This window comes from Mus caroli, unplaced genomic scaffold, assembly GCF_978045245.1.
Source record: "Mus caroli unplaced genomic scaffold, Mus_caroli_1 scaffold_17, whole genome shotgun sequence".
Lineage (NCBI taxonomy): Eukaryota > Metazoa > Chordata > Mammalia > Rodentia > Muridae > Mus > Mus caroli.
Genome location: NW_028227272.1, coordinates 10,563,732 through 10,576,529, shown reverse-complemented (window position 1 = coordinate 10,576,529; position 12,798 = coordinate 10,563,732). Strand labels below are relative to the sequence as shown.

The window sequence follows — 12,798 nt, the reverse complement described above, 5'->3', positions numbered from 1 at the left end:
GTTCTTAAAGAAGAAACACTTAGAGAAATGTTCAAGGATCCTTAGTCATCAAGGCAATGCAAATCAAAAGTACTTCAAGATTTCATCCTACACCAGTCAGAAAGGCCGAGACCAATGAGACAAGGGACAGCTCATGGATGCAGGGGGCAGGAAAACACTCATCTATTGCTGAGGGAGTACAAATTTTACAGCCAGTATGGAAATCAGTGTGGTGGCTCCTCAGGAAGCTGGAAGCAGATCTACCTCACTCTGGAGCATCCACCTAAGGACTCTACATCCTGTCACAGAGCCACTTGATCATCCATGCTCACTGCTGCTCTATTCATAAAAGCTAGAACTAGAAGCAGCTTAGATGTCATCAACAGATGAGTGGAGAAAGAAAATACAGTACATTTACAGAATGGATTATACAATTCAGCTGTGAAAAAAAAGAGAAGAAAGAAAGAAAGAAGTTATTAAATTTGCAGGTAAATGGATGGAGCCAGAAAAAATAAATCATCCAAAGAGTCATAACTCAAAGCCCAAAGACAAAATCGTATGTGGACATTGAAGCCTTTAAGCCTTCGATAGGCTTCAGCGCAACCACAGAGGTTAGGTATAAAGGAACAAACTAGGAGGAGGGGAGGATTTTCCAAGGTAAGGAAAGTAGAATGTCTAGTTAGAGCGAGTGGGGAGGAGACAGGAATGGGAGGGTTAGCTGGAGAGGAAGGGAGGAGTGGGTAAGGGAGGGACAGCTAACAATGTGGCCATCTGAAGGGTCACACAAAAACCTACCACAGAAGCTTCTAAAACTACACACATTTGAACGAAGTCTAACTGGAGGCACTAAATGTTTGGGTAGACAAACCTACAACTATACATCTTTCAACACAACTGAAATCTCCAGGGCCAGGAAGAGGTTACATCTGTGTTGTAACCCATTGTTTGAGTTGTTGGCCAAAGAAATTCCCTAAAAATTCAAGCTATTGCCAAGTCTATGAGTTGCTCTCCACAAACTGATAGGGCCTGATAGCTAAAGACAACACTTGCAATCTCACTGAACAGAACATTTGAGTTGGTGCGTACCTTGAACCTTCACCCTCTACTGACTAGTGTGCACGGTACTAGAAAGACTCTGAATGCTATCAAAGGAGAACTGTGAATAGCAACCCAGCTTTAAACCCTTCGATCTACAAGGGGGTCTGCCTGCATGATCCACTAAGGCAAACAAAAGCAGCACAACTGCTCAAGTAACCACCACTCTGTGACTGAATTTAAGGCCCACCCAGGAGATGGAATCTATGCCTGACTGCTTAGGCAGCCAAGAACCTGAGAGTAGATAGACCATAGACTCAACAAAAACCCAAATACTACTGTTTGGCTACAAGATGAAGCCATAAAATGATTCTTTTGTTTGTTTGTTTGTCTGTTTTTCGAGACTGGGTTTCTCTGTATAGCCTTGGCTGTCCTGGAACTCACTCTATAGACTCAGAAAACCGCCTGCCTCTGCCTCCTGAGCGCTGGGATCAAAGGCGTGGGCCACCACGCCTGGCTTCATAAAATGATTCTTAATAACATTCTGCTATACTTGTTGACTGGTGTCTCACTTCCTGCAGTAAGATGGGAATGCATATAGAGACCCACATCTTGACAACATGCAGTGAGTGAGAGATCTTTGACCACTTGGTTCTAAGTGGGTTGTCTCCATCAAATCCCTCCCCTCAGGGCTCAGGAACTATGTAGAGGAGCAGGCAGAAAGAAAAACTATCTCCAACTCCCCCTTGCAAAGGAAAAATCAGTTTCTCCAAAGGCCTTTCAAACCATACTTAAGGGCAAGCAGGTCCCAAGCTCAGGAATAGACTGACAATACAAAATCTTACTTATTCTTTGCTTGTATATTAAGGTTTCTAATTTTTGTTTTTATAAGTCTTATTTGTGTGTGTATGTACCATTTCTTTTTGTTTCTTTTATGTGCTATTACTTCTACTGTTGTTATTATTATTTGTGGGGGGTTTGTTGTTGCCTATTTGCTTTCTCAAAGAGAGAAAAAAGAAGGCCTTGAGTTGAAAGGGTGGAGAGGACCTGGGATATGAGAAATAGGAAACCATGATCAGAATATATTGTATTTTTTTAGTGAAGAAGAGGAGGAGGAGGAAGAGGAAGAGGAGGAATAGAAAAATCTACCTCTTCAAACTAAAAAAGTACCTCAGGTGGAAATGATCCACTGGTCTTCAAATGTAGTTGGTTATCAACATCAATGCAAAGTGTGAGGCACAGTTGTGTCTCTGTAGTCCCTACCAGTGGGCAGGCTGTAGCAAAAGAATGACTTAATCCCAGAAATTTGGTGTCAAGCCTGGCAACATATGGACATCTCCTCTCAGAGACCCAAAAGCCGGTGAGAGAGCTCAGCAGGAAAAGGTGCTTGCCACTAATCCTGACAACCAAGTCTGAAGTTGGGATTCATACAATGGAAGGAGGGAACACACTCACAAACGATGTCCTTTTACCTCTATAGATGTATAGTGACAAGGTGCATACACACTCACGTGTACACACACACACACACACACACACACACACAGAGAGTCCATACCACCACAAGCAACAACAACAACCAGAAACAGACAGACACAAACCGAAATAAATGTCACATGTAACTTTACAGATCACAGCAGAGTTGGAGGGACAACTCAGAAGCTAAGAGCACTTGCTGCCCTTGCAGAGAACCTGTGAGTACCCACATGAGTACCCAATTCATGTTTTAGCTCTTCCTTGCTACTCTCAATTTTATTAGTTTTCTATCCAGAATCTTTAACCCATTTATGGCCAGAGGAATACAAGAGCAGTGGACAAATTAAAACTCATCAAAGCATGACTTCCTCTCCGGATTTTTCTGAATCTTGTATCTTTTTCAACTCCCAATCTACAAATCACTGACCTCTCTGTCATTCTCACCTTCCCTTTCTCCATCACCACTGAAGGAGGAAGCTATATGAGTTCCAGGACAGCCTAGATACACAGAGAAACCCAGTCTTGAAAGAAAAGGGGGGGGGGGGGAGGAAAAGGGGGAGGGAGAGAGGGAGGGAGAGGAGGAGGGAGAGGGAGAGAGAGAAGAGAACTGCAGTCTCAAGGGATCCAATGCCCTCTTCTGGCCGCTGAGGACACCAGACATGCAAGTGGTACACAGAAAGACATGCAGGCAAAATACCCATATATATAAAATTAAAAAATAAAATCACTCACACACACACATACACACACACACACACACACACACACACACACACACACACACACACACAATAAAAGCTCTGTAAGTACAAGGCCAGCTGGCCTACTCAGCAAGTTCCAGGCCAGTCAGGGATATGTACTGAGATGCGATCTCAAAAAAGAAAGCACTCTGCGTGGTTTGCATGCTGAGCCAACCTGAAAATCAGAGCTTATCCACACTCCCTGGAACTCCCCAGAGGCTCTTGCTATGAATACAAAGCATCCTCACCCAGATGCAAGATTAAATAAATAGAGGAATAGTTGCCAACAGGCTTCCTAGCAAAAGGCACGCCCTACACCGCTCCCTAGAGACTGTTTTCTACAGCCAGGAATGCTCAGACTGAGGTTAGCTTTTCAACCAATTTTCTCTGGATTGTTGTAGGCTCTACAAAACAGTTGCCCAAAATAGGGCTGGAGAACCTCTGGTGGCTTTGATTTTGTTTTTCTAAAAGGAGAAAGCCTAAACCTACAGTTTTTTGTTATTTTGTTTTTTTTTTAAAGATTTATTTATTATATGTAAGTACATTGTAGCTGTCTTCAGACACTCCAGAAGAGGGCGCCAGATCCCATTACAGATGGTTGTGAGCCACCATGTGGTTGCTGGGATTTGAACTCTGGACCTTCGGAAGAGCAGTTGGGTGCTCTTACCCACTGAGCCATCTCACCAGCCCAAACCTACAGTTTTTAAAACTCTGGGTTAAGAAGTTTGGTTAAGGGACCAAAAGCTGGCTCACTGAACTATGCCTGATCCCTCAGACCCAAGTAGAAGAGAACTAACTCCCCCAGGTTGTCCTCTGACCTCTGTGAACACTGCAGAGGGTCCAAGTATGTATGTACGTATGCACACGCGCACACACACACTCTCTATATATAATTAAAGGCTGGAGAGAAGGCTCAGCAGCTAAGAGAGTTTGCTGCTCTTTTAAGACATGTGCTGGGGGCGGCTGGAGAGATGGCTCAGTGGTTAAGAGCACCCGACTGCTCTCCCATAGGTCCTGAGTTCAATTCCCAGCAACCACATGGTGGCTCACAACCATCGGTGATGGGATCTGATGCCCTCTTCTGGTGTCTCTGAAGACAGCGACAGTGTACTCACATACATAATAAATAAATCTTTAAAAAAAAAAAAAAAGGCACATGCTTGATTCCTAGTACCCACCTCAGGTGGCTCTCAATACTGTGAGAGAGCAGAAGAACTAATCCCCCAGACCAGGTGTAATGGAGTATGCCTCTAACACCTTAGGAGACAGAGGCAGGCAGATCTCTCTCAAGTTTGCGACCAGTCTCATCTGCATCTCTAGTTCCAGGCAGTCAAAGCTATACAGAGATTCTGACTTTAAACACGTCCCACAAATATCTCCAGCTTGGGAGCCAAGGAGAGCTTGGCTGGTAGAGTATTTGCTTGCTTCCCTTACAAGAACTGGATTTAAGCCCCGTGCCATCAGAAGGGGAAGGGCACCACCTAGTGACCAAAGGCAGGATAACACCTTTAGTGTCTTCCGGTTTTTAAGGAGGAAACTGTGGAATAAAATAATAAAACAGGGGCTAGAGAAATGGGGATTAGGAGCTCAGGAAATCAAAGTTCAGCTCCAGGGGATCTGATGTCTTCTTCTAAATGCTGTGGCACCCGTACTCACACAACTTACATAGCCACACACTGGCATGCACAGGTACACATACTTTTTAAAAGATAATAAATTTTTAGTTGAGCCTGGTAGCACACGCCTCTAATCCCAGTACTCACGGGTAAAGGCAGACAGATCTGATCTCTTGAGTTCCAGGGTAGCCAATCAATCAATCAATCAATCAATCAAACAGCACAGCAATGCCATTTTACTTACCAATTTGAAGCTGCAGAGGAAAAACATGAAGAACTGTACATGGCAGGAGGCATGTGTGGGCAACAGAAGTTTGTCAAAGATGGATATCAGATCACGGTATAAATCCTTTGTTTTATTGCTATCAATTTTACCTACAGAGAAAATTGAATTTTAATTTCATAGATATTTTCAAAGATACACAATACTATTAAGAAACAGCATTTGCAAGCAATGGTGTGTGGTGCACACCTTTAATCGCAGCACTCCGGAGGCAGAGGCAGAGGCAGGTGAAATCTCTGAGTTCATGGCTAGCCTAATCTACAAAATAGTTCAGGATAGCCAAAGCTGTTATACAGAAAATCCTTCTCTTGAAAAACCAAACCAAACCAACAAACAAGCAAACAAAAAAATCAGCCACAGGGCTGTACATTCATGAGGCTCAAGTACAAAAACTAAGGAAAAGGCCGACAGCCAAAGAGCAAATACAGACCAACCAAGAGCCCCAGCACTAAGCAGGCGGCAGCAGTTCTGCATCCTGAGTCATCTCAATGGCTCCAGACTTTGCTTCTCTCAGTGTAATCCAAGAGGCTTACTTACAATCCTTACATCACACCCTGCTGTGAAGCCACAGGCTCAGGTAGCACAAACTGGCCTGCAATTCTATGTAGAAAAGGCTGATCTTGAACCCATGTTCCTCCTGCCTCTACCTCCCAAAGTCTGAGACTACAGACATGGACGACTAGGCCCCTATCTCCTAGGCCAATTGAACTCCTTTTTTCCGTCTTTGAGACAAAGCTTCTCTATGTATCCACACCTGTCCCGAGACTTGGGTCTCTAACTCAGAGATCCTCCTGTGTGCTACCAAGCCTGGCTAGCAAACTCACTCTTAAACCACAGGAGGGTGCATGGGCATGCAGTCTCCAAGTTGGTTCCTAAGGACTAGTTTCTCCTGTCAAGTTAAAAGTCCTGAAACTGGGTATAATGAATACACCCGCAAAGGCCTCTCAAGTAACTACAAAATACAGGCACCATACTGGGACGGTCAGCACACCATTATTAAACTTCCTGAGCAGCTCAAATACAAGTGATTTTTTCTAAGGTTGTGCAAACTCCACCTAATGCCCAACAGTGAGAAAGAACACCGTGGGCTTTGACGGCCTCACTTTGAACACTCAGAGTCTTAACCCCGTTGCCTCCATTTTCAAGCTATGACACTGGCACGGAAGGTGATGTGTCTGACCCTTTGTCTCATCCTCAGGGCACCCTGGAGGTTACCATGCACACGGCAGACATCCTCAATGTAGGACAGCAGCAAGCACAGCAGGATGTCCAGGCGCTCTGCGGTGGGATGAGCCATCTGGCTAGGCTGCCCCTGGTCAGCTTTCTTCTCAGGGTCAGTGTCTTCATCTTCATCCTTTGAGCAAGTGAAAACTGACATTACAAAAGTCACAGAAGTTCTTAGTGTCTAGGGAAACCGACAAAGGCCATTATTTCTTCTAAAAGATGAGAAAACACACACACTGTCACAGACTCTCACGCAGAAATGTGGATCAGTCAGGTCTTGAATTTTAAATAAACACTAGTCTATTCTTTTTTCCTTTTATTTTTGGGGGCTCAAGGGATGGGGCAAGTGAGAGAGGGAGGGACTGAGACTGGATCCTCATGCAAAGTAAGCACGTGTGTATCCCCAGCCCTGACTCTCAGGAAGACCCAGAGAGATACACCAACAACACGTTCCCATCCCTGAGTCCGCGGTGTTGTGGCTGGGTCACCTTCCCAGGTCTGGGCAGGTATCTTGTTGTTGTTGCAGCATTTTTTTATTAGATTTTTTTAAAGATTTATTTATTATATGTAAGTACACTGTAGCTGTCTTCAGACACTCCAGAAGAGGGAGTCAGATCTCATTACAGATGGTTGTGAGCCACCATGTGGTTGCTGGGATTTGAACTCTGGACCTTCAGAAGAGCAGTCAGGTGCTCTTACCTACTGAGCCATCTCACCAGCCCAGATATTTTCTTTATATACATTTCAAATTCGATCCCGGAAGTTCCCTATACCCTCCCCCCGCCCTGCTCCCCTACCCACCCACTCCTGCTTCTTGGCCCTGGCATTCCCCTGTACTGGGGCATATAAAGTTTGCAATACCAAGGGGCCTCTCTTCCCAGTGATAGCCGACTAAGCCATCTTCTGCTACATACGCAGCTAGAGACATGAGCTCTGGGGTTACTGATTAGTTCATATTGTTGTTTCACCTATAGGGTTGCAGACCCCTTCAGCTCCTTGGGTGCTTTCTCTAGCTTCTCCATTGGGGGGCCCTGTGTTCCATCTTATAGATGACTGTGAGCATGCACTTCTCTATTTGCCAGGCACTGGCATAGCCTCATACGAGACAGCTATACCAGCGTCCCTTCATCAAAATCTTGCTGGCGTATGCAATAGTGTCTGGTTTTGGTGGCTGATTATGGGATGGATCCCAGGATGGGGTAGTCTCTGGATAGTCCATCCTTTCGTCTTAGCTCCAAATTTTATCTCTGTAACTCCTTTCATGGGTATTTTGTTCCCTATTCTAAGGAGGAACAAAGTATCCACCCATTGGTCACTGAGAATTGGTCCCTCTTCTTGATTTTCTTGTGTTTTGCAAATTGTATCTTGGATGTTCTATGTTTCTGGGCTAATATTCACTGTGTTGTTTGCCAAGAATGCACAGCCTTAGCCAGGCGTGGTGGTGCACGCCTTTGTTCCCAGCTGTCAGGAGGCAGAGGCAGGCAGATTTCTGAGTTCAAGGCCAGCCTGGTCTACAAAGTGAGTTCCAGGACAGAGAAACCCTGTCTCAAAAAAAGAAAGAAAGAAAGAAAAAAGAATGCACAGCCTCTCCAGTCACAGCCCCAGAAACAATGTCCAGGAGTCAAAGGTAGCAGAGCCATGGAGATTCTCAGTGACTGTAGTATATGTATCTCATCTCCAGAATCTACATGGGAGAAGACTCCAAACAATTGTCCTCTGACCCATGCTCCCATGTGCCACTTCCAGCCATACCCAGAAACAGGCTCTCACTTCGCTCCTCCCAGCTCTCTTGCTCCATGATACCTGAACTCAACAGTACCTCAATTCAGCTCACACTTTATAGTCAGTTGACCTCCACAATACACATCATCCCAATAAGAGAGTGCCGACTGTAAGGTATCTAACTGACGAAACATAGAAACTAAGCCCCAGAGTGATGGCTCGGCTGGATTCTATTCCACATGGCAGCTCACACCTGTCTGTAGCTCCAGTCCACAGCAGCTTCTGACACCATCACACAGACGAAACACCAATGAACATAAAACAGGAACTAAGCTGGGACACTTTATGCCTGCTGTTTCCTCAGATGCTGGTGGCTCACAGAAACAATGAAAAACATTTGAAGAATGAAAGTGAAACAAATTTCACCAAAAACAAACTTAAAGTCTTAGACATAAGATAAGGTTACTGCACTTATCTTAAAGGGCTCCACCAGCATCTTACACAGGCAGTAAATAACATGTCAGCACTGGGCATATTACCTACCTGTAATCCCAACAACATACTCATTTAAGAAGGTCTGTGAACTCACTCAAGTCTGTGAAAATATTTGTTTATTTATTTATTTATTTGCCACAAGTATGTAAGCAGGCACACATGTGCACACGTATGTACAGGCTGCTTAGTTTCCTCTTCCTTGGGACTGCTGCCCACCTCTGAGACAGAGTCTCTAACTCTAGACCTTACCACTTATTCCAGACTGGCCCAACTGGCATGCTGGATGCCTTCCTGTGTGTGCCTCACTTATGCTAAGACTCTGAGCACAAGTCACTGCACCCAACATGTTTATCCAGGTTCTAGGGGTCAAACTAAGGTCCTTATAAACACAAGACAAGTACTCTGCCTGCACAGCTGTCCTTCCAGCCCCTCCACTATTTTGTCTTAACAGAAATCCTTGAAAAGGCTAAGCCAGTAGCTGTCTTTCCACACTCAGAAGTGATAATAAAGCTCCAATGGATACTTCTGTTCGTAGAAATGCTAAAAGGACAAGAATCAAAATAGAAGATTAAAACAAAGGCATTTAACCATCAATGTCAAAACACAGAGACACTGACCATATTAAACAGTCCTTCTGTGGTATCTGTCCCACCACAAGTCTGAGCTGCTTTCTCTTCAGCATCTTCAATATCCTGCCGCGATACACTCACCTACATCACAAAAAATAAATGAAAGCATTTAAAAATACAGCTATTTGTAGCTGAAAATTGATCTACTATATATATATTATATTGTCTTTTGAGACAGAGTCTCTCCACATGGCCCAGGCTGTCCTGGATCTCACTTTGTAGACCACATTGGTCTCGAACTCATAGAGATGCCTCTGCAGCCCTAGTGCTGGGTTTAAAGGTGAGTGTCAATGCACCAGGCTCACTGCACTTACTAAAGGGCTCCATTAGCACCGTTTAACACTACACCACAATGGTGGTACAAACTACCACTAAAAAAACTGAAAAGTTATAAGGCAAGTCCTTCACCAGTGTACCTAATAGAGATGTGGTGTGAGACTCTAGGCAGCCTAAGCACAGTGACATTCATTACATCTCTTTCAAGACAAAGACATATTGTAATGTGGTAGATATGTAGTCACACTATTCAAATCATGGTTTTTCTTACTGCCTATGCATGATCCTTACAGAAATACTTGAAAATATTCTTTAGGAATATAAGACTTCACAGGGCTTATGTATACAGGGAGCCAGACCTGTAACCCCAAGCAAGAAACTCCATCTCGCCAGGCGTGGTGGTGCACACCTTTAATCTCAGCACCTGGGAGGCAGAGGCAGGCAGATTTCTGAGTTCGAGGCCAGTCTGGTCTACAGAGTGAGTTCCAGGACATTCAGGGCTACACAGAGAAACCCTGTCTCGAAAAACCAAAGGGGGGAGGGGGGAAAATCAAAAGTTAACAAAGATAAAAAATATTAAACTTTTCTCCACTAAGAATTCTATCTTGCTGGGCATGGCAATGCATGTTTTAATCCCAGCACTCAAGAGGCAGAGGCAGGCAGATCTTTGTGAATGCAAGGCCCACCTGGTATAGACAATGAATTTCAGGGCAACCAGGACTACACAGAAATGCCGTCTCAAAGAACAGCGGCTGGGGAGGGGAGAGGGTGTGTACTCCTTTAATCTCAGCACTCAGGAGAAGGCAGAGGCAGGCAGATCTCTGTGAGTTTGAGGCCAACCTAGTCTATAAAGTAAGTCTAGGACAGCCAGGGCTCGGTTACAGAGAGAAACCCTGTCTTGAAAACAAAAAACCTAAACAAAACAAAATCAAAAGAAATAGTTGTAGAATTGTAACTCCTCAGGTTTTCAAGTATTCCAAAAATCAAGTCTTCTACTCAAGTATTCAAGCCCTATTCAATCTGCAGTATTCACTGGCAAACCATCTCAGAAAACACCAAAAACTGTTATAATTTAAGAACTTTTTAAATTTCACATGCAAGAGCTAAAGAAACAGCTTGGCACTTAAGAGCACTGACTGCTTTTCCAGAAGACAAGGGCTTGATTTCCCAACAGCTACATGGTTGCTCACAACCACCCCTAACTCCAATAATAGGGAATGCCTCTACTGACCCCCCCCCCCCCGCCACATACAATCAATCAATCAATCAATTTTGCATATTTTATGTATATACATATGCATGTGTGCATGTATGTAAGAGACCTAAATTTATACACGTTTATGGGGGCAGGCCCAATGTTATCAGGAGTCTCCCTCAGCTGCTTTCAACCTTATTCACCAAGGCAGGGTCTTTCAGAACCTAGGGTTGCAGGTAAGGCCAGTCTAGCTAACCAGGTAGCTTTGGAGACTGTTTTTGCTTTCCAAGCACTTTCGTAGGCCACAACACCCACTGCAAGTTTTCATGAGCACTTTCCTTGCTGAGCCATCTACACAGGCCAAGTCCAAGGACTTTTGCTTTGCTCATCCTTGATTGTACTAACCAGAATCTCTCTTCTTCCAGATCCTCCCAACATCCACAAATTAAGTTACCCCCCACTTCTGACCATTCCTGCTCCCTGTCCTGACTGAATTGTTCCACTAGCTTATTCTTAGCTCTCTAGCTACAACTGCTCGTAAGTGTTGCAGGAAGTGGTTTATTGCTGTGAAGAGGCACCATGACCACAGCAGCTCTTATAAAGGAAAACATTTAACTGGGGCTGCCTTACAGTTACAGAGGTTATAGTCCATTATCATCATGGTGAGAAGCATGGAAGCATGCAGGCAACATGGTGCTGTAGAAGTTCTAAATCTTTTTTTTTTAAAGATTTACTTATTTATTTTATGTACATGAGTACATGAGTAGTTGTCTTGCCTTCAGACACACAAGAGGGCATCAGATCACACTGCAGATGGTTGTGAGCCACCATGTGGTTGCTGGGAATTGAACTCAGGACCTTTGGAAGAGCAGTTAGTACCACTGAGCCATCTCTCCAGCCCTAAGTTGTACATCTTGATCTGCTTGCAGCAGAAAGAAAATGTATCCCACCCTGGGCTGACCTTGAGCATAGGAAACCTCAAAGCCTGTCCCCATACTGACACACTTCCTCCAACAAGGCCACACCTACTCCAACAGGCCACAGTTCCTAATGCCACTCCCTATGGGCCAAGAATTTAAACACATGAGTCTATGAGGGTCACACCTATTCAAACTACCACAGTAAGTACTCTCCAACTAGCCCCTACCTGCAACTAAACCTGTGCAAACTGGAATATGTATCTTATACAGCCTTTTCCCTTTTTGTTTCTTTATAAACAAAACAAAGCCTGACCTGTTCCCCCATATATTATCCATAAGAATTTCAAACATAAATAGATGCAGAATCTCATTTCAACATTCATTCTGGGCCGTCTTCATACCACATCACACATACAGCCCCATCAGGCAGTCTAGCTCACAGCACTTCCCTCAGTGCACCTCTGCCCTTGATGACTGCTTACACCTTGTCCCTAACCACAGACTGAACTGTCTACAATTCCCAGAAAATAGGCCAAGTTCAAAAAGTAGGACTAGAGTGAAGCAAAGATCTGGACTGTTTTCCACATGCAAATACATAGTCATAAAATCCCATAAAAATAGAGGAAAAAATTTAGGTGATCTGATACTTACATCTAACTTGAGTAGCTTTTCAATAACAAGCTCCAGAATTTCACGCCTCAAAGTTGGGAAATACAAACTTATCCTTAGTAAGTTATGAACATAACATTCCTAAGCATGAGACATAAAAAGGTGAATTCAGCACAGAGCTTCAGAATATAAGCAAAACAGCCATTATAACACTTTTATTTTAAATACATAGATAGAAAAGTTTCTAAACTGCACTCCTCAAATCTCTATATGCTGAGTTAGTCAATCTAGTCATCCTCCCCATCAGCGTTTCTACTTAGTAACACACTATTAACTTCTGATACCTTTCTTTCTTTTACTCATCTATGCTGCTGAGGATCAAACCCAGGACCTAGGGGTGCTAAGCAAGCACTGCCACCGAGCTCCATCTGCAGCCTCCCTGGTAATTCTTGTGTGTGTAAGCATTCAACACGAAAGCTTTTCTGAAACGGATTCTGTCCATGACCTGTACATAGTAATGACACTAAGAACTGCAAGGAACTAGACACTAGGTGTGGTAGCCCACACCTATAACCCCAGCACTGAGGATACCCTGGGGC

At 44.1% G+C, this 12,798-nt stretch overlaps 1 protein-coding gene across 1 annotated transcript in view; it reads right to left on the bottom strand.

Annotated features, from left to right (window-relative positions):
- The window catches only part of Rrn3 (RNA polymerase I transcription factor RRN3), a 37,697-nt gene that overhangs the window by 11,843 nt on the left and 13,056 nt on the right, over window positions 1-12,798 (bottom strand). The window contains exons 9-12 of the mRNA XM_085832503.1: window positions 12,242-12,340; window positions 9,188-9,280; window positions 6,345-6,483; window positions 5,091-5,221 (exon numbers count right to left, since the gene is read on the bottom strand). Of these exons, the coding sequence (XP_085688629.1) occupies window positions 5,091-5,221; window positions 6,345-6,483; window positions 9,188-9,280; window positions 12,242-12,340 (462 nt within the window). The remainder of the gene's footprint in view (window positions 1-5,090; window positions 5,222-6,344; window positions 6,484-9,187; window positions 9,281-12,241; window positions 12,341-12,798) is intronic.